Raw genomic sequence first — 25,609 nt, forward strand, 5'->3', positions numbered from 1 at the left:
ACACTCTTCTGAAGCTGCAAAAGCCCAAGGTGATGCCAGGAGCCACCTATTGTATGATGACAGGAAGTGTCCAGAAGAGCAAATCCAAGGAGACTGAGATGGAAAGCAGAGAAGTGGCCGCCAGGGGCCGGGGAGGGGGGTAACGGGGGAGTAAGGGCTAAAGTGTGGAGGGTGTCTCTGGGGGGATGATGGAAATGCTCTGGTGTCAGATCGTGTGACGGCTGCACAATACTGTAAACATACTCAAAGCCACTGACTGCACACCTTAAACTGGTGAATTCTACATTATGTGACTCTTATCTCAATTTTTTTAAAGCCCAACGTGAAGACTGTCTCTGGCTGCAGCACCTGTCCCAGGCCACCTCCCAGCCCTGGGGGTGGCTGCCTTGAAAAGCGCAGCCAGGGAATCCAGAACGCACTTGACAGAGGACTTGAGACCCTGTGATGGGACTGTGCACCTAAGCACAGGCAGAGGAAGCCCAGGGCACAGAGGCTACGCTGCCTCGGAGAGAGGCCCACGTCCGAGAGAGGCCCACGTCCGAGAGAGGCCCACGTCCGTCTCCTCCTCTGCCATCTCCTGGCCGTGTGACTCGGGCTGAGTCACTGTCTCAGAGCCTCGCCTTTAAAGGAAGGTCAGAACACGCCTGGCCAGAGCCAGGCTTCTAGTAAACACCCAATAACCGTCACTATCCTTCATTTATTTTCCATTCTGGAACTTTCCCTAACTCCTTATGGGTCCTCCCTACAGCATGGCAGCAAAGGTCACCACCACCGGTCCCCACAAAGCCCTGAAAGGCACTCCTTTAAAAAGGCGCTTTCTTTTGAGATCTAGGCCGGCTCCCCTCTGGAACTGGAACAGACACACGTGTACCGAGGTATGTGGCAGAGGGACACCAAGACGCCACCTCAGCTTTACGTGGGATCCAGGCGGCTTAAAGATAAAATCCCGGCTGGCTCGATTCCTTATCATGGAAGTTCACTGTGGTTAAAGGAAAAAGAAATACACAATGGCTACATATGTCATCTCATTTAAGCCCAGCAGCCTTGTTATCAGATAGCTATTAGGACCCTCCTCTCACAGACAAGGAAACTGAGGCTGGGTGTCCACCACCACGAGGCTCAGACGGCTGAGACTCTAGCTCTATGCAATCCGTACAGAAAGGTACAAAATGACCAAAGTTAAGACCCCTAAGATGTTTCCTAAGCTCCAAATCCGGGTGATTTTGAATGCCTCCATTCTGCGGGAGTCTGTAACCACCCATCTCCCTTCTAGAGGGGCCCTGCAGATGGTCCTGCCTCACTCTGCACACATGCGCGCTACCCAGCAAACACGCCCACACCGACTGATGCAGACACAAAAAACTCCCTGGAAAAGCCCCAGCCTGGTTTCGAGGGGAAGGCGAGCCTTTCCCAACACTGCATCCTCGGTGTCCCCTCCCACATGGGAGGGTTACAGATTCCTAGCTAGCGAGAGTTGTTCTAGAATACACTGTGCAGGAAGGAGATGTATATTTTTCTCCCTACTGCTGCCTTTCAATGGATTCATTTTTTAAGCCAAGAACTCCTACTGATGGTGCAAAAATGAGTCATAGATCAAGGAGGGAGACAGACAGGGAGCGAGTGCATGTGAGTGAGGGCCACTGGCAAGGAAACCTGACAGTCCCCGCGCCCCCTCCCCCCATGCCAAGACATTAATTCTCACAAGTCGGAGAAAATTACTATGCATGAATGCAAAAAGCATGATCAGGAGTAATTAACATGGCTTCATATGCAAATTTTATTAATGCAGAAGTACAAAGTCATTATGCAAATGAGACTTACGTCAACTCTCTTGACAAATATTCATCTCTGAGGCTCAAGTTTCTTCCTTTTTATTTATTTATTTAATTTCTCCCCCCGCCCTTTTTTTTTTCCTGGTGATTTGGTTTGGTGTTTCGATTTTTTATTTATTTTTTTTTTGCAGGTGGGGGTCAGGTAGTGCTGGTGGCCACTTCGGGGACAGCAAACCACGAGGTCTGTTTGACAAGTCTGCAGAGTTGTTTTTCAACCAGAGAAATTTATTCTTGCATTGTTGATTTTTTTTTTTTGCGGGGGAGTGCTGCTGGCAGGTACAAGACAGCTCATAGGAGAAGAGGAAAAAGTAAAAAAAATTAAAAAAAGCTCTGGGCAGCAGGCAGCCAATCAAAACGCCAGAGCCTGTAATGAGGGCGATGGATGGCTGTTTGGCTTTTACTGCAGGGTAATGAACTAGACTCCAGTCTGAGGAGGGGGGAAATATGAATATTCATGAGACTGTGCTCCTGCCTTTGATGATTAAAGAAATTTTTAATATTCAAATAAGCACTTGCCAAGTGATTAACAAAGAACATGCACGCAGAAATATGGAAATGGGAGCCGGGAAAGATTTGAGAGGCGAACAGACTGCAGGAAAGGCAGCCCCAAATTTCATAAACAAGATAGGCAGATAACCCAGTTCGCACGCGGGCAAATAAAAACACTTCTTTCGATCGCTTAAATATTTTGCCAGCTACTTTGTCTTAAGGATGATAAAAATATTACGTATAAAGCGGGGGTGGGGGTAGCAGGGAGGGAGAAGGAGAGAGAAATCGCATGAAGTCAAATGCTCTGCTCACACTGAAGAATCCTGGTCCTCATCCTAGCCCACCTCCCCGCACCCTGATGGGAAACTGGGACTCTTTCTGGTTTGCTAGAGAGAGAAGATGGAGGGAAGCCACCTTAGACTTGAAAACCCAGTGATGGAGGTTCTGGCCTGCCTGTTTGGGGCACTGCGTAGTGGGGATATGGCCTGGGGTTGGCATGTCCGCAGCAAGTGGTCATTTGTTGCTTCGAGGCTGGTCCAGAGGCCCAAAGGCAGGGGACCATGACATCTAGAGGTGGAGGGGGTGTGATTCTTGGGGTCTCCAACCTGGAGAGCTCAGGGCCTCCTCTGGACTCAGACCCTGGTCAAAACACCTAAGGAAAGTAGTCATAGGGAATAACAGGTACATCTGGAGACGGTGAGCAGACTCAGACTCTAGCACGGGGTCCGGCCTGGGCCTCTGCAGGGCCATCGAGGGAAAGGGCTCCATCAGTCCGGCGGCCTCCCTGAGCTGTCTGCTAGGGCTCCTATTTTAACAGCTCCACCACGGGTTCACGGTGAAGCACATAATAACAGTATTAGCTAGTAAAACGATCCTGCGGTTAAAATACATCTAATTAGCAGCCGATGACATCCATTGTGGCAATTTCCTATTTGAAAGAATCAGAGTGCTACCTTAGAGACAGGCAGTGGATACTTACCCAATAAACCCAGGCCTTTCCATCATCTGTCTCTTTCTCTCTCCCTGTTTTGCAGGGACTGGGGAGGGGTGGGTAGAGAGTGGGGAGTGGCTGAGACAGTGGGAATAGAGAAGAAAGATTCTAAGGAGGCTTCTTTGTTACTCAATTTCCGAGCTACAAGGGTCCTGGGGGAGGGGTGCTCAAAAAATAAATTCCTTCACTCCACAGGTATTATTTCATGTCTTTTTCTTAGTTTTTCATAACCAAGCTCTGGGAACCAGCGAAGACTAGAACTTGTTTTTCATTTCATTTTATATATATATATATATATATATATATATATATATAAAGAGAAAGCAGAAAGGGAATCCAAGGCTTTAAGTGAACGCAGTAAGTCACCGTGGGAACCTGCAAGCCCAAGGTCAGGTCCCCAAGGTAGGCCCCGAGGATGAGTGGGTGTGGGGCATGGCTTGGTCACTGCACCAGAGCGTTTGGGGGACCTAAAAATCCTCTATGGGGAGCTGTGGCTCCCCAAGTCCCACTTCCCACTATTTCCCACTTCACATTTAGTCAGGCAAGTCTGAGCACCCACCAGGGTGTCCCTGGCTGCAGCAGGTTTGGGTTTGGGGGTGCATGTGTAAGGTCCTTTAGAAGAGAAGCAAGGAAAAGGAGAAATGAGGTCTCACGGGGTTTGCACAGCTGTGTTTCAAGCCTTCCTTTACAGTCATTACAGGAGAGACAAAACACATAGCTCCAATCCATGTCCGGCCTTTACTGAGGCTGCATGCTGCAAACAGCAGCCCTCTCGCCTGCCTGGGAGGGTGGAGATTCCGATGCAGGTGGAAGGGGCTGCTTGGCTTCCCTCACTGCAGCCTGGGCCTGGCCGGGCTTAGGAACACCGTGGGTAGCCAGTGCCGGGCAGCAGGAGGGAGGAGCCTGCAAGAACATCTCTGGGCTTAAGGCCAGGTCCACTGCCACTCGCCCAGAGCCCTGGGTTAACACCAGGGCATCTTCCTGCACCCACATTCTCAAGAAGACTTGGCCACCGAGAGGAGGCCAGAAGCACAGCCCTCCCGACACCCCGAGCCTGGCCACCTCCCCCTGGTGCATCTCCCACCTCCTGTGCTCCTGAGATCTGTCACGGTGAATCACCGCTTCAACTATTTTTGCTCTGCAGTACGCGGCACATTTAATGCATCCCAGAAAAGGGAGAGGCGAGGCACAGGAACAACCTTGCCCCCCAAAAACACCACCACACCCGCTTTCCTCCTTCCACCGGGGCTCGAAAAGGGAACACCCTCCCCGGCAGCTGCATCTTGCAGTTAGAAGCAGGCACACACGCACACCCCCTGGCCAGGTCCAAAAGCACCTGTTCCAATGACTACCAAGCACAATTTCCTCAAGATGCAAGCAGCTGAAATACGCCAGGGCAGCAGATCCCTTTCCTGCGCCCTGAGCCAAGGATCAGTGAGGCTACATCACAAATTCCAAAACCTTCCCTGGCCCTTCCAAAAGGTCCAACGAGGGAGCAGAGGAAACCTCAGGCACTGCTGGGGAGGCAGCGTGTGGCTGAATCATATTCTGGGAACCATTTCGGGGTAAGATGGAGGCAGCTGGGCAAGTACTCGGGCTGACCATGCCAACCCCTAGTGAGCACCTGCAGGAGAAAGTGCACAGCTTCAACTCTCCTTCTGCTGTCTTTCGGGGAAATCCCTGGAGCTCTCTGAACTGCTGGGATGCCAGTAAACACAATCACTTGTTCTCCAGCCGGGAGGTGAGGCCTAGGCACCGTGGCTTCGAGACACACACAGATAAACAGGTATGAGTCCTCTGGGATGACCTCAGCAGGAAGGGTCGGCCAAATTGGGGCCCACGATCCTGGAATGGGCAGGCCTGGGGACAACAGACGGTGAAACCATGTGTCTCACTAGCTAGAAAAATGTATGCATGCACATCTATTATAGAGAGATTGTACATATACGCATACACACACACACACACACACACACACACACACACAAACACACACGCATACATCAGCAATGTGGGCATGTTAAAATGTCTGCATGCATTCCACGCAATCTATAGAGGCCAAGGACAAGCCAGAGTTGACAGATTCTGTGAATCTCACCAGCAAAAACAGCCGACCAATACCTAGCAGAGGAATTTCCCCCTGATTTGGGCCTTCTGATCAGAAGCTGGGTAGCGGTTTCAATCTTCAGCAGTTTCTGCCCTAAAACACAATGTATGCAAGATCCTCAAGGAATCTTCTCTGGGGCTGCATCAGGAGCCACAAACAGTATAAGCACGTATCTTCATGAAGCACCCCTGGGCAAAAAGCTCAGTCTATACGTGGAAGTCAGAAGCTGGTTAAATCGTTTGGATTTCAAGCAGGAAGACTTTGGGACTTGGGGTCAGGGCCCTGCAGCCCTTTCTGAGATGGCCAAGCTCCAATGACCAGCTTGGCCAGGCAGGCCTTAGACATGTCCCCATTCATTTCAGCCTGGGGGGAGGGGGCAGGGGGAAATCCACAGTCAAGACAGAAGTCACGTGTCACATGAAGGGAAATAAGCCAGGAGGTGATTCTTCAGATTTGGTGCCTACAGCGAGTTTTAAACTAAGGGCATATTTTTGTTTCGCGTCAGCATCCACTGGGCCTGGTATCTGAGGGGTGCCTGGGAACACCGAATCCTGACATCTGTTTACAAACTGGTGAGTTCACAAGTTGTGGTGGTTTGCAGGTCCCACCAACTCCAACACTGGCTTTGCCATGTGCAGAGTGCACAATGGAACCACAGGACAAAGTCTGAACTATGAGAATCCCAGAGAATTAAGAACGAAAATAAGGCAGCACAGCCAATGAAAAGAAGAACATCAAGCCATTGGAATGCCCAGCAAGGTGCCCAGCAAGGAGGTTACCCTGATGACTCAGTCTGAGAGAAGCAGGCAGGAAAAGGGATTACAATTCCAGGTGTTGATGGAGTTGTGGATTTGAGGAATGTAGGCATCACCAACCTTTTTTAAGATCAGACCATAAAATTCTACCTGGGCAATAAGGGAACATGCAACCACAAGGGCCAGTGGAGTTCCTTGTTTTAGGTGGACTAGAAATTTAACTCGATTACAAGGATGTTTTAAAAAATAATAAATAATAAAGGGAGGGGGGGAGGGAGGGAGGAGGAGAAAGAAAAAGAAGAAAAAATTCCTATTGTATTAAAAAAAAAAAAACCCTGCTACAGTGTAAATGCATTTTTTGGTTTTAGTTGCATCTATCAGAGTTACATGCAATTGATCTCTACTATTGTAATAAAAAAACCCAGCTCTCCCTTGCATTTTGTTGTTGATTGAGTCTTCTTTTTCTCCTTTCATTTCTTTTCACCTTTTGCTAATGGACATATAAAACACTGAGGTTCAACGCTTTGCATCACGTAAGAACAAAATCTTTCTATGGCCTCTTCATGTTTCTAAGCCAAGTCTGAAATGTCACTGACTAAAACACACTGAACAGGCCTATAATTACTTTCAACAAAATAGTTCCTTTAACTGAGTTTTCTGTATGTAGATGGCATTTCATATACATATTGTGAGCCTTCCTTTCAGCGCAGGTAGCATTTGATGGCGAAAATCACAAATGTTTCTTCTCAGGGAGCCGTCTGACAGCCACCTTCTTACTTCTTTTTCGACGTGAAATCATTTTCCTTTCCTAACACACCAACAGGGACATACAGTGTGTGCACAACAAAATTTGTAAAAATTAACACTTCGCCAGATTAATTTAATAAAGATAGTTAGCACATTAACACCAATAACATTGCTCCTTGTGATTCAATCTAGCCGCGTTCTCGGTGTCGCTGTAACAGGGGTTTACGTTCAGCTGAGGTTTACACCGCCATTTAATGTAATTAAAGAAACCGATAGTGCAGTCCTCAATGGAAATATCATTTCTATTGCGGAGTATTCCCATTAGAAATTGGGGGAAATCAGAGCACGCTGACTTTGATTTTGTTGTAATTTTCTTTTCCCTTGGCTCTCTCTGAAACAGAGCTGATGTCCTGGACCTCAGACTGAATGCACTGCAAAGATTCCCTGATAAGACCCGCCTAGCCTCCTGGAAGCAGCACCCAACATTTATGTGCCATTGTTTTGAATCTGAAACTGTTAAAAAAAATTTTTTTTCATCTCTAGTCTATATTCGGCTGTAATTCTCTGCCCAGCAAACAGCATCACATCGTGAGAATGACTTTTCAGATACCCCCAAACAACATTATGGATGAAAACCCAAAGGAAGGGAGGCCTCCCTAGCTGTTCTTATAGATAAACAACGATAGTGGAGCTAGAATCCCAACAAGCTCCAAACCCCGAACCTGGACAAGAATTGAGCTATCACCTCAGAGGATGATCACAGCAAAGCACTTGCTCAGGAGGCCTCCGAAACTAAACAGACACAACACCAACCCGAAAACAGGAAAAAAAAAAAAAAATCTTTGTACCACATCATCCAAAATGGCAGAGAAAATTCAGTCCTGGGGCAGAAATGAACCCGACTCAGCTCTCCGGGCGAGCAAACAAAAGTGAGACGATTTCTAAGCCTGCTCGCCGCAGGTCCCTGTGCTGGGCAGGTGACTGAGTGGGGTTTTTTTTCCCCTTCCCTAAGTGCATTTTGATACCCTTATTCTACAATACATCCTAATTTCTTTGGGGAGAAAAAAAAAAATTAGTGTCACTTAAAAAACGTCACTCTGTTTTGCAAAATCCAGCAGCTTCCTTGGCAGCAAGAGAGGCTGGCTGGCATTATCCCCTCATTTGACAAAACTACTATTTCTGGGCATGTGCTCAAAAACAGGTAGGAAGCAAATGCTGAGAAATAAGGAAGTAAAAACAGCCAACAGATTTTTCACTACCAAGAGCGCCAAGCGTAAACATGATTTATTTAGCTGTGTTTAACGTCTGTCCTCCACACAGCTACGAGACCACTTGGGTTGAAGGAAGGGTGGGGAGGAGGGGATAGAATCGGTGCGGGGGTGGGGGGGAGCTGGGGGGACAGCAGGGGACCGTGGAGTGGGGGGCGGCCCTGGACGAGGACTTCCTGAACGGCTCTGTTCAGAGTTTTAGGAGAACAAGAATCTTTAGCCCCCAAATACATGCATGTGTCAAAAGAAGGCAGCAGTAATCTGCTGGTTAATTAACGAGCTGCCACTAACAAAAGATGGAAAACCCAGTTCATACAAACAATATTTACATGGGAGCTGCGAGATCCTGTCCCCAGCCCCCCACAGTTGCCTTCCTCTTTTGCAAACCACGTGGGCTGGGTGCAGGGAACGGCGAGGAGGCCCTCCGGGTTGGGGGTTCCGAGCTTCCAAGTCCAGGGGGAAATCTCACTGCCTTCCCTGCCCACCCTTGCACGCCCACGTGGAATTGACTGAGCTCTGTATTCAATTAAGGAGCACCAGACAGCTTCTGGCTCCAAGCCTGCACCAACACAGGCTACGGGATCTGCCGTGCCCCCTCCACCCCCCTCCAGCTCCCACGCCGATGCCAGGGAACTAGGGCTCCAGCGCGTCCCCCGTGGAGAAGGCGGAGTGCCACACTCCCCCACCCCGACCCCAACCCTCAAGCCTGGGGTCTCAGCCCTCCTGGGGTGAACCGACCACATACGTAAAGAAAGCATCCGTATTTTCCAACTAGCAAAAACTAAGCCAGAGGTTTGGGGCCTTGCCAAAAGTGATTCCTATGAAAAGTCGAATTCAAGTCATTCAGCCTTTGCTGGAAAAAGAATCCAAGCCTCTTCAAAGGAAAAACGGCAACAAAAATGTAAGACGAAGCCCCAACAGGACACTTGGGGTCTCCCATTTCCCCTGTGAAGGTACCACTTCAGTGCAGCCAGCTGTGTGCTCAGTGGGCATAAATGCCAAGTTTTGTTAGCTTTGTGACGCGGTGGTATAGCAAACTGAGGATTTCCTCACCAGTCTGCACTGAGTTCCTTCCTCACCTGCACTTAGCAAGACTGTGCACTTAAAGGTCGCCTGCTGTATGCACTCTTCCCCAACACAAATCTACACTCCCTTTGCTCCACTCCTCTCCTGGGGCCAGATACCAAATGTCAGGAAAGATGCCTTTTCTGGTGTCTTCAGGTCAAGGACAACAACTCTGTATTAGGATTCTGAATCACGTGACAGTCCCCAACAATAACAAGGAGCTGAGCGAGAGGGGGCAGCTCCCTAAAATGAATGGGGACTGGGAGAGGTGTTTCCTATTGGTATTAGGTTCCTAAATTGGAAATTCAAGTCCTGCCCCTCACACCCCTCCTAAATCTCCTAATTCTTCCCCCTCCCATTGAAAATGACAAGCTACACAAGTAGCTATTTGATTCCTTTCCTTTGCAAATTAGTCACCCTGCCCCCATGGACTAATAAACAAGAACAGTTTACACTTTTATGATGTCTTTGCAATCAGCAATTACTTCACTCCTCCAGAATGATTTGTTTTCATATCTGGATGGCAGCAGGAGCATAAACAATTGAATAGCCCCATTTTACAGATGAAGAAAGGAAGAGATGAACTGGTTTGCCCTGCGCTTTTTAGGAACAAACCTTGCAGGTCCTTGCCTACACCTAGGATGCTTCAACACGGCCCCCTGCACAACAGCAACAGCTAATACTGATCACAAGTCTAACCCAGACTCAGGTGCTGCCTGGGAGACCATGCTCATAGAAAATCCTCTAAGAAAATCTAGACTGCTCACAGCAGTAACATTGAAGATGCTTAACTGCACCTCTGGAGGAGGCCTCCCCGGCATCCCTTTGGCTACCAATTCCATGGGTATTTCCACAAGATCCAGCCGACAAAATCCCCCGTTCTCAAGCAAATCTCCAAAACATGTCTCCCAATCAAAGCAAGGCTAGTCACCTGTGCCCTGCAGACCTGTCCCACGGCTCAAAACCACATGCCACAATAGCAGCCCACCTGCCACTCCGACACTGAAAGGTGTGTGTCCTCCAGAGGAGGGAGAGGACCCAGAGGGGCTGCGAGCTCTCTTCGAGGATTCTGAACGAGAACCTTCCACCACTCTGCCCCAAGCCTTAACCAAAAAACTAGCGGGAGAAATCACCCGTAATTTTTATCATTGTCGAGCCGTCAAAATAAAGAAAACAGAAATAAGGTAGCCTCCTCCTCCCCGCGGTAGCCATTAAATCAGCCAGTCACACGTTTACCCGTCATGCAAGCCAAACATGAACAATCACACCCACACCCACACCCACACACACACCTGGTCTCCAAAAATCCTGAAATGGACATCCCTCTAAAGGAACTGCAGAGACCCAAGAGGAGGCCCCTCGAATACACACCCATAATTAGTGTTTCATGTTTCTTTCTGTAAAGGAATCCGGTAACATAAATATTAATCAAACATGAGAATCTGCCTTTCAGTCTTGGACCATTATGAGTGTCGGATTGTGATCTTTACCCGTATTTACAGATATTCAAAGGCAGATTCTGTCTTGTTAGAACTGTTATAAATGGCCGTCTGAGAAATCAATGAGCAAGTTCAGGCAGATATGAAAACCTTCCTGTCCAGGACTGGCAGCAGCTTTGAGTTCCCAAGTGTTGAATTTGTTACCTTTTCCGTAGGCCTTTCAAAAAAAAAAAAAAAAAAAAATTGAGCTAGCTGCTCAAAGTTCGGGTAAGCTAAATCTGAGATTTTCTGAGATCAACTCTTACTCAAAATGCCATGAAAGCATTGTTTACAAAACACTTTAGCCTTTGAGAGCACAGAAAGTGCCATATTAATATTGTTATGATTTGGGTCAGCCCACATCATAAATATATATGTATATACATTTTTTTAAAATTACCTTGACTCTTGTTACAGCAAATATATTCTGCTTAGTTCAGACCTACTTCTGAATAATGGAAAATAGAGACATGGTTCCAATTCTAGCTAGAAAAGCTGTCATGGTGAAGGTAAACTTTTAATCTTCTATAGGCAAACAGCATACATTTTTATTTCCAGAGCAACAGCTTTGGGGAAGTGTTTGAACGTTCTCTTAAGAGCTTTGTGGTAAATACATTGGGCGTCCAACCAATGCTTTTCTGGGTCTTTAAGGGCCTGTTGGAGTGCTTCAAACAATTGGAGGCCAATTTTTAGGAAGCAAAACTAAAGAGCGACTCCTAGTACGGTGACCATTTGCATTCAGATTCTCTTTGGGGGGGTTATTGTAAGAGGTCAGGCTGGAAGAAGGACTGACATTAATTCCCTGTAATTCCAGGAGGCTTTGTGCCCCATTCTAGTGGAGGGTTCCATTCCCACACAATTGGGAAAACACTTTTGTTCCTGAGTGCTTTAAAATCCCAGCCCCAGGAATTCCCTCTAGAAAAGCAGACTCCCTCTCCCCCCACCCCGCAAAAACAAAACAAAACTCCAAAGAAAACCACTTCGGGACAGGGCTTTTGGCCCGGGATGGACATAAAAGGCACAAGGGAACTCTTTGAGGCACCTTCCAACCGGGCCTCACCTGGATCCAGGGAATTGTGGGACTCTGTCGGGCCGGGCCAAGGCGGGTTGATGAGGGCGGCACGACCCTCTAGAGCACAGGAGGCAGGAGGAGAGGGGATCCCCAGGCGCCCCCAAGACCCGGGACCAACGCCAGGGAAGGAATGCCACCCCAGCCTAGGAGGCCCACCCCTCGCGCGCGGCGGTTGGGAAAGGGGCGGTCCACTGGCGGGAGTTTTCAGGAGTCCTGAAGTGCAATTCCCCACGCACGGAAAGGTCGCCAGCGCGGGCGAACGCCGGGGGTCTGGGGAGGGGGCGGCGGCGGCGGCGGGTGGAGGAAAGGCGGCCCTGCGCGCACAAAGGGGCCCCGGGCCCGCGGCCTCCCCGCCCTTGACCTTGGGTCTCCGCCTCCATCCATCTCCGCGCGCTGCCAGGGAAGAGGGCTGGCCCGGGGCCAGGGGCGAGCTCGCCGGACGGCTTCGGAGCCGGGGACCAGGGGGGAGGATATCGGAAAGAAAGACTCAAGGGCAGCAAAGTGCTCGGAAGAAACCTGCATTCCAACTCCCCCGGCTCCTTCGGGAGCCGAGCCGGGTCTTGGGGCGTCTCCGATTCACTGCACGCCTCCGCCCCGGAGGAAAAGTTGCACGGAGGAGCGAAGGAAGCCCCCTCCCCTTGGCTAACCCTACGACTCGCCCGCCCCCCGCCTTCCACGGACCCGGGCCGAGAGGGGGAGGGGAGCTGTCACGGGAGGAAGAAAGGAGCGCGCCTTCCCGGCCAGGCCAGACGCGGGCAGGGTCAGCTGCGCCTCCGCCCGCCCCTCGCCGCCCAGCTCGGGCAGCTGGTCCATTAAGCCCCCGAATTATGCATGGGCCTGAAGCCCCCTCGGCCCTCCCGCCCCTGGAAGACGCAATCTACGTGGGCGGTGGCCGGGGGCCGGGAGGGCAGGAAGGAGTGGCTGATGGTCGCACAGCCGCGCGCCCGGGGCGCAGACCGGAGAGGCCGCTGGAGAGTCGGCGAGCCCGGCTGCCCCGCGGGGGCCAGACGCGCCCAAAGGCCCTCGAGCAGAGCCTCTGCACCCCCGGCGGGACCAGGACCGGCCGGGAGAGGGGCACCGACCGCAGGGGAGGCCCCGGGAGCGGTCACGAAGTTGCCAGAGTGTCCGCCCATTTCCCGTACGACGTCGGGGGGGGGGGGGGAGGGGAGGGTTCCGGCCGCCCCCTCGCCGCTGCCTGAGCCCTGCACCACCCGCCGCGGAGAAGACCATTGTGTGCCCGGTCTTGGCAGGGAAGGGAGACTAATGGACCCCAACCTTGGAGGCCGCCCCGAGGGGCGGGGCCTAAAGTCCCCCGCCGGTGTGGCAGGAGGCGCTCCGTCCCCGCCCCCTGCCACGGGGGAGGGGATGGTTTGCAGGTGGTGGGCACCGTCGGGGGGAGGGGAGGGGACTAGGCTGGGGGTGGGGGAGTCGCTGGAGATCCGGAGAGGCGGCCAGTGGAGTCTTAACACTTTGTAACCGTCAGGACACACGGGAAATTGCGTTGGTGGTGAGGCAGGTGCCGGCTGGTTTCATGGGAGCGGGAGAAAGGGATTCAGCCTCAGAGTTGGGAGGGTTTAGGTGTCCATCTTCCCACCCTCGCCCGTTACGCGCCAACGACCCAGGCCCCAAAGCGCAGGGCAGCCTCGTAACCCCTCGGAGTCGGGCAATCCCCACAGCACGCTGCTTTCGTGTCTGGAACCGCTGTGCTCCGGGCGGGCAGCACGACCCCGACGCCAGAGTGTGGACCTTGTTTGCTGTCTTAGGCCCCATTTGCTTCCTCTCCCCTTCCCTCCGAAGCAAAGGCCAGGTCAGGAAAATTACATACTTCTTTTTCCCAGCGAATAAAGTCGCCTCGCCTCCTTTGCAGGGAAAGTTTTACAAGCCAATGATGTCAGTGATGCAGGGAGAAGACCGCACTGTTTAGATTTCTTAATTGGCTGGTTTTGAACTCGGGGTGGGAGGGGGAAAGAATCCACTCTGGCTCCCTTGGAGAACTTAGTTTTGTGGGGTCTACCAACCTCAAACGTTTTAGCCAGTTGCTGGGGTGGGAGGGGGTCATCAAAGCTCTGTCCTGTTTCTCCTTAAGGGAGAGGAAGAACCCGAGACGACTGTGGTCACACTGAGCCCTGGACAGGCAGTCCCTGGCCCCCAGCCCCAGGGGAGGACCCCTAGAACCCAGCTGGGTGCTATGCTCTCCAGATGCCACGCTCTGGCCCAGAAAAGCCTTTGAAATAAAGCCAGCGTTTCCTCCACTACTTTCAAGGATCCCCTGATGTCAGGAGAACTAGCGTGTTTTCTGGACACCTGGGTTAGACAGGCATCCTCCCTCGTGCTCCATCACAGCCCAGGCACTGAGGCTGTCAGGCCGCAGGGCTCTGCACTTGCGGGTTCTTCTTGGGTGGGCGAGAACCCACGCACCTGTTGGCACCTTTGAGTCTGGATTCATCTGCCTACACCTAAGGCTGTGTCCACACTTGAAACATGAAGGCGGTGGAAGCTGCCCAGGGTATTCAGCCAGGGTCAGCAGCCCTTATCAAATACTGCCTCGGCTTAGAGAACCAGCTTGCTGTCTCAGGCTGGGGGATGCACCCCACCCTTGGTGGTACATCCAAATAACTGCCTTCTCCTCTCCACACCAGGAGGGGGGATTCTGGCTTCTCACGTCCAACGAAAGGCCCTTTTGTTGCTGCTTTGCCATCCAAAGGAGCCTGGGGTCCCAGTTTCCATGCTGTCTGAGCAGCGGCAGGCAGCCCTTCTCCCAGACCTGTCTCTCATTCAAGTGGTCCCACCTCTCCCTCCCAGGCCTCCCCTCCCACACCCACCTAGCCTCAGCACAGACTCCTCCTTCCTGAGCGCCCCCCACGCAGGGGGGCCTCCAGAGCAAAACCAGCAGACCAGGAAGAGAGCCCTAAGGACACCCACTTAACAACAAAATAAAATGAAGCCTTGCCTTCTCCAAAAAGGCCTCCCTACCCCTGAGTCCAGCTAGGGGCCTCCAAGTCCTGATCCACCCAACCCTGCCATTCGGAGCTCCTCCCTGGGCTCAATTCCAGCAAAGCTGACACTCCTGCCCCTTAGGTCACTGGCTGCCACCTAGCAGTGCCTGGGCCAGGATGGGTCCAGATTCTGTGGGACCTGAGGTTTATACAAGGCGGGGCGGTCCTCTTAACAAGAAAACAAATACCAAGCCGTATCTACAACACTGGGGACAGTGCCCAGAAGGGGCCTGGGCACTCAAGGTACCCCGAGCCTAAATTCCATCAATCTCACAGTGTGTGCACCAAATCCTCCCAGAAGAATCTTCACAGCTTGGAGCAGAAAGAGACCCTGTTTATCCTTTAGTGTAATAGTTTTCATTTTCAGCCACCAATTTCTTCAAAGAAAACCTACTTCCAAGCCCAATATGTAACAAATGAGGAAAGTCCCTGAATGAACTTGCTTTAATTCAATAAAAGTAAACTTTTTGGCTTCTTAAAAAGAAAAAAAGGAAGGGAATTTAGGTGGAAAGTTGGAGTCCACCCGCTACCCTGCTGCCAGGCTCCGGCAGCTGTTAGAAACCACTGGTGGCTCCTTCTCATATTTTGGCTAAGGAAGTTCAGGCCCAGAGAGGTGTAGGGTCTGCGCGAGGTCACACAGCATGCGGGCCACAGGCTTGGGGCCTGCCCCTCCCACACTGCATCCAATAAGCTCACCTGCCTGTTACTAACCCTACCCTGGGTGGGGGTCAGCTCCTAACAAACCAGTTTTTTGCACAGACGGCAGTAGGCACAAAATCCACAGACATGCCTGAGACAGGGCTGGGGGGTCCACGGTCCTGATTCCTTCACCCCACACTAGACCCCAAGTGCCATCATGGAGCTTCACCCTTAGGGTGGAAATCAGGAGCAGAAGGGGCCTGTGCCAGCCACAAAGACCCACATGAACCCCGGGCGGCCTGGGCTCCCTGGAGATGACCCGGTGAGGACCCCATGCCACCCTGTGAAGGTCACTGGCTGGAAGTCAGGAGCCTAGTTTCTAGACACAACCGTGCCACTGACTCACAGGGTGGCTGTGCAAGGTGCCTAATGTCTCCAGGACTCAGTTTCCTCATCTACAAAATGAAAGTAATATCTGATTTACCGCCTTGGTGGGGCAGAGACAGTGGATGGGAACGTCAGATGAAATATGACCACCGGCAGCCCATGCCTCACCACAGGAAAGAGCATGACTGCCGGAGTTTACACCATGGGCCCCTGTTCACTGGCTGTGTGGCCTTGGGCAAATGACTTAATGTCTCTGTGCTTCAGTTTCCTCTTCTGTAAAGTGAGGTTGCTAGGAGGATTGAATCAGTTACTATGTGTAAAACCCTTCAGTGACTGGCACGTTGTAAGTTCTGATAAGGATGTGTTAAATTAAAAATCCAAATATGAAAAACTCTGTCTTTTTGTCTCCTTGGTGAAAAGAGGAATCCAAGGGCACAGGGGGTGACAGCCAGGCTGCCTTATTTATATAACTTACTGACGTAGAGCCCACTCCAAAGAGATTCTACAGCTGCTGGTTATGCATTAGTCAGGCACGAAAATTAGGGGCGGGGGGGGGAAGCTGTCAAATGCCTAATAAAAAACTTAAGTCAACTACTATTTACTGTCAAATAAAAACCCTAATAATAATAATAATAATAATAATAATAATTGAGGCTGAATGCTGGTTAGGTTCTCCGCTTGGGAACCCAGTGCCTTTTTCTCTCACTCTCTTCCTTTACTTTCCTTCTCCCTTCCTGCCCTACTGCTGGAAGCAGGGATCCACCTATATAAATCACAGATAATAAGGTCCAAGACCTAAAAAGGGGAGAAAAAAAATGACCCTTTAGCTGACTGGTATTTCATGTCTCCTTAATTCAAAACAACTTCCAACTACGACTCAGTGCTACAGTCACGTTGCGTAGCTGCTGACACTCTTTGCCATGGTTTGGACAGTTTACCAAGGTACCTGCCATCTCCTGCCTCCCTGGGAGGCCAGCAGGACAGGGACCACTCACCCCCGTTTACAGGTGAGGAAACCAGGACTCCGTGAGGGGAAATGGCTTGCCTCAAGCCGCAGGGCTGGGCAGCCTGGTGTGGCCAAAGGTCACCTGTTCCTATTCAAGATAAACGGGGTCTGGACTCAGCCCCGCCAGCAACCAGTTACACAGGCTCAGACAAGTCTTGTAATAGGCAAGAATGGGGAGTCAGCAAAGAGATCCTTCCAGCTCAGGCCAGGAGGCCAGAACCCCCATGCACCCCACTGGCGGCTCTATTATTAACAGTTAAGAATCCACAGGGACCTACTATATGCATACCTTGTCTAAACCAAACCTTATAACAAGCCTGAATGGTAAGAAAGATTATCTCCATTGTACAGCAAACAGAGATCTGGAGAAGTGAACATTTGGCTGTAGGTCACACAAGTCACTGGCAAACCCCAAATTCCAGCCCTGGTCCATCTGAATTCACATTTTATTGCTTGCTTTTCTGCCACCTTCACCAGGAAGTACGGGCAACTGTATGAGGATGCCTGGGACTGTGCATCAAGGTTTCTGAGGGCCTGAGGCCTCCTGGCAGTATCTCCAAGTGTCATATCCGGGACAGTCTTCAAAGACCTCCTTGAATGGGGTCTAGAGATAGCGCCTGCCACCAATGGCTCCATCAGCCAGGCAGAATTAGAATACCTCTTCTCCCTAAAGGCCTCCACACCCTGTGCTATCCGAGGAAGCCAGGCAGACCTGAATCTGATTCCACTTTGCTGTGTGACCTCGGGAAAGTCCCTTAACCTCTCTGAGCCCCAGCTCAAAGTGGGATTAAAAATATCTGTATTTCAGAGTGGGGCTAATGGTATCTGTTTCAAGACTGACATCTATTTCAAGGTGAGATAACCCGAGAAAAACACCTGGCACGGTGTGGGTGACCAAGTTGGCCCCCTCTTCCCCACCACCCACAGGCCCTGCCCAAGCTCTGAGGTCAGCCCTGCAATGCCCAGCACCCCAGCCGGAGCCCAGGGCCATGTCCAGAACACTCCATGACTCCTTGGTGCAGACAGAACTAGCAATTAGCTGTCACGATTTAATAATAAAAAAAGATAATCCATGCCACAGCACACATGGATTTAACTAATCTTAAGTTGAAGGGAAAATAACAACTCTAAATATATCAAATGCAAGTTTTTTAAGACAACCTGCAAGTGGGGTTTATCTCCAGTTTCCAGCACAAGCAAGTTATTTAGTTTCTCCCACTGGCCAAGCTAATATTCTTTTTTTCACACTTATTTATTTTTTACAGTCTGAAACAAACGTTCTCAGAGCAGCATGTAAATCCTCCAGCTGAGCAGAAGCCCTTTTCTGCAACGCATTTTGTCACTGGGACCCCACCCCAAACCAAAGCCCTGGTCTGTGCCCTGCCTGCTACGTGAACCCCATCCCTTACCCACAGACACACCCCCGGCCCTTCCCGGGTTCCCAATAAAGACATACAGAGCGGGTGGAGCCGTCACACCAAGGACCTGCCTGCCACCTCCAGCCCAGGAGGACCTGCCACCTCCTGTCATCCACTGCCTGTCTCCTGCATTTCTCCAGAAATCTGACATTTGGGGTTTCGGAGGAGGAGCCCCCCAAAAAGGCAAAAGGCAAACCTGTTTCTGACAGCTGTAGCTCGCTCCTTCCGTGATAGCTTCTTTTGGTTACGGAAGGGGTGATAACGCGCAAAAATGAAATACCTGTGATCGGGGGCTATAAAATAGGAATTCTAAGGAGGAATCTGGAGAGAATGGCTGAGAGAGATATCCAAAGTAAGTTTTCAAGATTCTGACTTAGAAAAGCAAGCACCTCATGCCACCAGGCAGGGTCCACGCTCTTTTAAAAGATTTCTAGATGCTTCCACTTCTCAGTGGTCTACCCAAGGCCAGACCCTGTGCTAGGTGGGCGTTTAACACCCTCACCTCATTGAATTCTGAGCCTGAAGCCAAAAAAGTAAGTGCAGACAAGGAAACTGAGGCCCAGAAAAGTCAAGTGACCTGCCTGGGTGGGCGCGTAAATCCCACCCTGGCCGACTGGCTGCAGAGCCTGTGCTCCTTCAACCCCCCGGACCCCACCCCCAGGGCGACCCGCCCTCAGAGCTGTCACCATAGGACAGTAATGTGACTGAAGACAGGGGAAGGAGGGGTGACACACCAGACGGGACACGTGAGAGTCGTCCTGAGGTTGTTTCTGATGATGGCATCCTCAGAACCCCATGGAAATTTCTCCCCGATCCCAGGGAGACCTACAGTCACTCACACCAGGAACTGACGGAGCCAGGGAGAGAGCGGAGCATCCATAGGGAAGGGAGAGGGGCTCATATTTGTAGTACGTGCACCGTGCACCAGGCACGTGTCATTTGAACGTCATGAGTATCGTTAGGTAGGTCCCCAGATGAGGAAGCTGCAGGTCAGAAGGTCAAGTCACAATGCGAGGGGCCGGCAAGCAGCAGGCTGGGGTGCAGACGTGGGCTCTCCAGTGCCGGCCGCAAACTCAGACACCCCTATACCCCCCTTCTCCTCGCCCCTTCCCAGGATGCCCATCCCGAATAACAGCTCAGAGACTCATGCTCTTCGCAAAGCCTGGACCCCACTCATCTCCCCTCCCAGGCTTTACTATTCCTGCTCCCCTTGACGGATGGGTCCCCCAGCTCCATCAGAACCCTCCACAGAGGCAGGGAGAATGCAGCATGAAGGGATCTTGAGAAACGTAAAGAACTCCTATACAGGCCGACATGTATCAGATGCCTGCCCCTGAGTCAGATCTCCAGCCAAAGCCCTTACCTCTGACCAGTGCCAGCCCTCTGTCTGCAGATGTGCCTTGGACACAAGCTCCAGGGACCTCCTCCACCCACAGCTCATGGTCAAGGAGCAGCACCCCGGACCTCGACCGCACACATCAAGGGCAGGGCCGCTCGCACTCCGGCCGTGTCCCCCAAGCAGGACAGAGCAGCAGCCCAGATGGCCATCCTCCCACATGCTCCCACCCCCTGGATGTTCTTTCAGGTGGGGATGTCCTGGGCTGGGGAACGGCAGTAGGTGCTCAGTCGTTGGTTGAATGAATGAATGAATGAATGAATGAATGAATATCCTCCAGGAGACAAGGCTTCAGAAACGTCCTCCTTCTACTCTCCTACTTCTCTATCATTAAAAAAAATAAAAAAGGAAGAGTTAACTATTTCTTTTATACCTGACTCCAGAATACCATCTCAAAGAAAGGGTCCAACCCTGGTGTAATGATCTACGGAATTCCAACACACTTCTCACCCTGGGGATGCCCTTAACGGTGGAAGGGATCCCACATATTTACAGGCCAGCCCTGCCCATCCATCTCTGGAGCCCTGCCTCCAGAAGCACCTGGCAGGAGGAGAGTTGGGACCTACCTGTCTGAAAAGCGGGACCCTCACAACCACCTGGGCACCTCGCCTCAGACAGCCAAGCCAGAGGTGGAGTCCCAAGAATCAGCACCCCCCACCCCGACCAGCTACCGACCGGGGCCAGCTCTGGGGACAACAGCGGAGCATGGACTGGCCGGAGCATCTCCCTGCCATGGCCGGGGCGCAGGAACAGGAGAGGCCTGGGCGAGGCCAGCGGTGCCAGCGGCTGGGGCAGCAGCTGTGTGGATTTCCGGAAGCCCGGGTGGAGAAGCAACTGTGATTCCTAGTTCCCCTCTTAAAATATAAAGACTCAATTATCTCTGAGCAGCTTGCTTTACACATGAATTGACACATTTATTTTACAATAAATAACTGAAAGTTATCTGTGTTTCCTTTACTGTTAATCTACACAGAGAAATAATAAACAGGGCTTGTCTACAAAAATGCAACTACTGCAGTCCTCAGAATTCAATTAAGCTAAAATAATTAATGCTCCCACCATATTAAATGACTATACATTTGAGCCACTGAAGTTCTACTCTTTAATCTTTCCTTTTTATTAAAAAAAAGAAAAGAAAAGAAAAGTTGGTGCCAAAGTAGGGAGGGGAAAAAGCAAGAAGGGAAACTGGGCTGTTAAAATGGAATGGTCGTCTTCAGCTGACACAGCATGGAGACTGTCTTGTGCTTTCGATTAAAATAACATTTTAGATGCTTTGAACAAACATATCTCTTTAGACTTCTAAGGGATTATTTTACATATTTCTTCAAGAATGAAGAAATCCATTCGTCCTGTTGCTGAACAGAAAGGGCCAAGAATATCTTTCGTCACACATAGAATAAAAATACTGTAGGCCACTGCAGTATTACAACCCAAAAAAGGGGGGGGATGGCGGGGGACGGGGGGACAGGGGGATGAGGACAAAGCTGCCCTGAAGATTAACTTTGCCTTTTATGAAATCATACTTAGCCACTTTCTTAAACAAACCTACCCACAATGATCTGCAGCCTCTCATTGGAAAATACCTTCAATGTGAAATGAGGACTCGGATGGGTTCTGGAGAAAGCAGGAAGAAAGTCCTCCCATTGAAACATGAATAGGGGACCGTCTCATCGGCAGAAGCCACCCTGAAAGGTCTGTGTGCACTGATGCCAGGTGTTTATACCACTGGTGAAAACTATCCCTCTAGCGTCAGACAAAGAAAAGAAAAACACAGACAAAAGGGGCCCAACACCTTTGTGGATCACGGCTCTGGCCCTAAGGAAGGAAGGATCACTCAGATCTACACGGTGCTCTGAGAAACCAGGGTTTACAGGACTTTGGCCTGAACACGTCAGACACTTTTCTCAATGCCCTTGGCAACTTAAGAGTGTGGGAGACTTCGTGCTAGGACACCCACAAGAAGGCCAGCCGCACAGGCCAGTCTGGTCAGACGGGGTCTCCCCAGGGCCCAGCCGGTGCCTGCAGGAATGTGCACACCACCACAGTCTCTTCACGGGAGAGAGAGTCCATTAATCCCACTGTACAGATGGGCAAAGGGAGGCCCAAGGTCACAGAGCTGCCAGGTGGCTGCCACAGAGCAGCCGGGCTTGCTGCATCAGCCTAACTGCCTGCTGGGTGATGCGGGGTTCCTGGCCATGCCCATCCATGTCACCCGTGGGAGCAGAGTGCCCCACTTCCATCAGGCTCACCCCGCAAGGACCACCCAAAGCCTCAGTCCGTCCAGTCCGTTTTGGACCAAGGCACGGTGGAGCTGGATACACAAACTTCCCAGCCAGGCACCTGCTTGTGCGCTGCCACACCAGAAGGGACCCCAGGAGAAAAGTTCCACTAGCAAAGCATCTGTGGAGCCTCTGCTGCTTTAACCCACACGCCAGGCCTGCCAGGATTGTCCCTCCTGGTGACACGTAGAGACACTGAGGCTCTGACCCTAAAGGTAGTCCAGAGTCTACCGGCAGGGTCTAAACCCTCACCCGCATGAACTCTGATAGCGTCTTGCTGCAGGACAGACTGCTGTTTCTAGTAAACACAGGCCAGCCAGGGCCCTGAGCTCAGAAGTACGAACCGGAAGCAAACACTCTGGGCTGCACAGAGCACAGGCTCCCTGGAAGAGGCTCTGGTGCGCCGTGACCTTGACCTGGAGAGGACTTGATGCATAAGCCGACCTGCCAGAGGACGCAAGCCTCTACACCTGTTCTTCAGGTGCTAAAAGCCAGCTGTCCAGGTGACCGGCCAAGTGGGCATGCCAGAAGGTACGGCCAACCTCCCCCAAGGGGCACACGCTCCAGCAAGTTCTCACAGGCCCCTCCCCAGACCTACGCCTAGGACCAGGCAACATCAGAAGGGGCCTCTTTTGACAGATGGGAAACTGAAGCCAGACAGCAGAGAAGAAATGAAGGCCCCACCCACATGCAACATCTCATTAAGCCTCACAGCCACCCCGACGAGATGGGTCTCATTCACTCCACTGCACAGATGTGGAAACTGACGTGTCCAAGTTGTGAAGAACGAATTCCACCCAAGACTATCTGGTTCCAAAGCCAGAGACTAAGCCAAGAACGCCTGCAAAGGGAGGGCCAGCTAGCCTTCCGAAGGTCCATCCTGTCCTCCTGGCCACCTACAGATCAGGTCCCACAATGGAGCCTATTGCCAAAAGCACAGCAACCATCATCAGCCCACTGGGCTTCCCCGAGCTCCAGGCCCGTCTCCTCCTGAGGGTCACTGGACGGTGGCCCCTCGGCAAGGGCGAGCCCACCTGTGGCCCCATCCTAGTAGCCCCCGGGCCCTCCCAGAACCAGCACCCTCAGACAGAGGGCGAGCCCCCCACAGAGCGAGGGGTGAGGGCAGGCCTGGGACCCGAGAGGTGGCTTTGGCAGCGGCCAGACGAGTGCAACGTTCCATACCTGCAATGTTCTCCTGCTTGGGGCAGATGCCTTTCGTGGGTGAGAGCAGGTGGTCATCTTCGTCGGGGGTGACCTGGATCCCGATCTCCACCGGCTCGGACACTTTCCTGAGCTCAGAGCGTGAGGAGGGCGGCGGGCTGCCCTTGTCCAGGCCTTTGTCATAGCAGCCACCCAGGCTGCCGCCACACTGCTTCTTCTTGTGCTCTATAAAAACCAGGATGTCCCCCAGGGGGAAGTTCATCTGACACTGTCCACAGGTGAGCAGGTCAGGGTCGGGGCCCCCCACCATCAGCCCCAGGCTGCTGGGCTCCTCTATCTCCAGACCCTCATCTTCCTCGAGGATGGTGGCCTCCACATGCTCAGGCTCTGCTGGAGAGAGAAAGGAGAAGGGGTGGGGGGGCAGAGAAGACAAGATGGGCTTAGGCAATCACAGGCACCCATCGCACATTCCAACCCTTCCCCACCAAGAGGCAGGCCCCTCCGCTGCAGGATGCTAGACGTCACCACGTCCTCCCCACAACTCCTGGAGGCAGGGGGTTCACCATCCTGCGTGCAACAGATGGGCAAACTGAGGCTCCCGGAGCAGCGCTGCAGCTCCCAGAGGTTGTTGCTTAAGTGGTACTGAGCTTACTGCTTTCTAGTTTATTTCCTGCCAATTTCCGCCCCCCCCCAACTCAGCATAGGGTCACACACATGACCACCCGCACATCCACACACATCTTGGTTTCACCAGAGACTGGGCCGTCTAGAGAGGTGTCTCTCAAACTTTGCAACATCTAAGAATCACCTGAGAGCTTTGAAAACCCCCAACACCCAGGCTGCACCCCAGACCAATTACACTGAGAGCCAAACGTCAGGCTGTCTTTTTTTTTTTTTTTTTTTTTGTAAGATTCCCAGGTGATTCCGATGGGCGGCCAAGGCTGAGAACCGTGAGCCAGAGCTGTCTCTCCCTGCTTAGGCTCAAGCTGCCTCCTCCCTTCCCTCCCACCTTTCATTCACGTTCTCCCCATTCATAAGAGTCCTGCTTGCATTCCTCTACCTGAGACCTGGCTGCACACCAGACAAGAAAACAGAAACCCAGACGGGCGTCCCAGGGCCAGTCCTTACGAGAGAAAGGAACCCACGGGCTCAGAAAGCAACAAGTGAGTGTTGGTTCAAAAAGAAATATTGAAAGAAAAAAAAAATGCAGGGAAGAGACGCTGGGAGTTGGCTGGCTGAAAGCGGGAGCCGGCTTTCCTGCCAACACTCTGCTCCTGGTCAGGCTTCCATTGCTTTGTAGATTTCCCGACACTCACCAACTCCCCACTGTCCTTTTTTGTTTGTTGGTTTTATTGTCACTCCCAGAAAAAAGAAAAGAAAAAAAATAATAATTCTTCAGACTACAAAAGCATTTCTTGGCAGATGACAAACCACACTTTCAACGGGCTGTACATTTTCATATTTCTTTAGCAGCCGATATATCTCCTTTCATTCTTTTTTGTAGGGGGGCACGGGACCCAAATATCTTGAAGCTAATAAATGCCTCAAAAAGCAGCAACCCCCTCAGGGAAAACTGGGAGACACGGCAGCCGAAACTGTCATAAATAAGGGAAGTGGACAGTGAGGTTGCATCCTTCCTCGGGGTCTGAGCAAATTCGGGGTGGAATTTTTCTAGAGCAAATGTCAGTCGTCATGTAGATAGCACAAGCGGCAGGGTCTTCAGAGAAGCAAGAGGGCAGCCAGAGGTCTGAAACCCGAGGAGGCAGGTACATTTTCTGTTGTACGGTATTTAGGAAAGGATAATGAAAACCACAGAAGAACAGAGGGAAGAAATGGAATGGGGGAAAACACATTCCGTGGCAGTGAAGTTATTGACGGGCCAGAGCCAAAGAACAGACAATTTAAGGAAAAAATTCTGTGGCATCTTCCATCCTACATATAAATCACTGTTCTGTATTTTCTGAACACAAGCTCCTTCAGGGCCTGTGAGAGTCCATGTGTAAGACCGAATAGACGGCACATGTAACATGTATGAACTAGGCATGCACGGGTCAGTGCACAGGTATTGCTGAGAAGGGAAGCGACAATTTGAGACCCCGCCTGTGCTTATAGAAAAGCAGACAGAACCCTCGCTGAATTACACGTAGAAACGCACTGGAAATGTGACCGCACAAAAACACCCCGCAGATGAGGAAATCCGAAATCTCTCGTCTGCATACCTCTCACAAAAAGAACCTATAAGGTAAGAGAAACAGTGTGCACAAAGGCAGCCCCAGAAACCATTAATTACACTTTAAAAAGAAATCGGAGTTTATTTTAAAAAGAGTTGGAAGACAATGCTACATAATTAATTTACCAATTTATTTTAAGAACAGACGCTTTGCTATGGTTAAAATGTAATCACAACCCTCATGCCGAACAGTGGTTCTAGAGGGGACTGGGTTCCAGGTTCCTGTGAACGGTTTGCCAGAATGTAAAAGGTAATTATTCGGTGCCTCTTTTCTCTTTAATGATCTAACATTG

At 51.3% G+C, this 25,609-nt stretch overlaps 1 protein-coding gene across 5 annotated transcripts in view; it reads right to left on the reverse strand.

Annotated features, from left to right (window-relative positions):
• BCL11B (BCL11 transcription factor B) overlaps positions 1 to 25,609 on the reverse strand; it is a gene marked incomplete at its 3' end in the record, with an annotated part of 90,713 nt that overhangs the window by 53,488 nt on the left and 11,616 nt on the right. For 2 of the 5 annotated variants that reach the window (XM_079700327.1, XM_079700325.1), the window contains exon 2: positions 23,108 to 23,473. The exons of 1 other annotated variant lie outside the window; for it this stretch is intronic. In XM_079700327.1, the coding sequence (XP_079556453.1) occupies positions 23,108 to 23,473 (366 nt within the window). Of the gene's footprint in view, positions 1 to 23,107; positions 23,477 to 25,609 lie in introns of all 5 variants that reach the window. 2 more of the 5 variants (XM_079700326.1, XM_079700324.1) reach the window with 1 other exon arrangement.

Source organism: Hyperoodon ampullatus (genome assembly GCF_949752795.1).
Source record: "Hyperoodon ampullatus genome assembly, chromosome: 3".
In the NCBI taxonomy this organism is placed as follows: Eukaryota; Metazoa; Chordata; class Mammalia; order Artiodactyla; family Ziphiidae; genus Hyperoodon; species Hyperoodon ampullatus.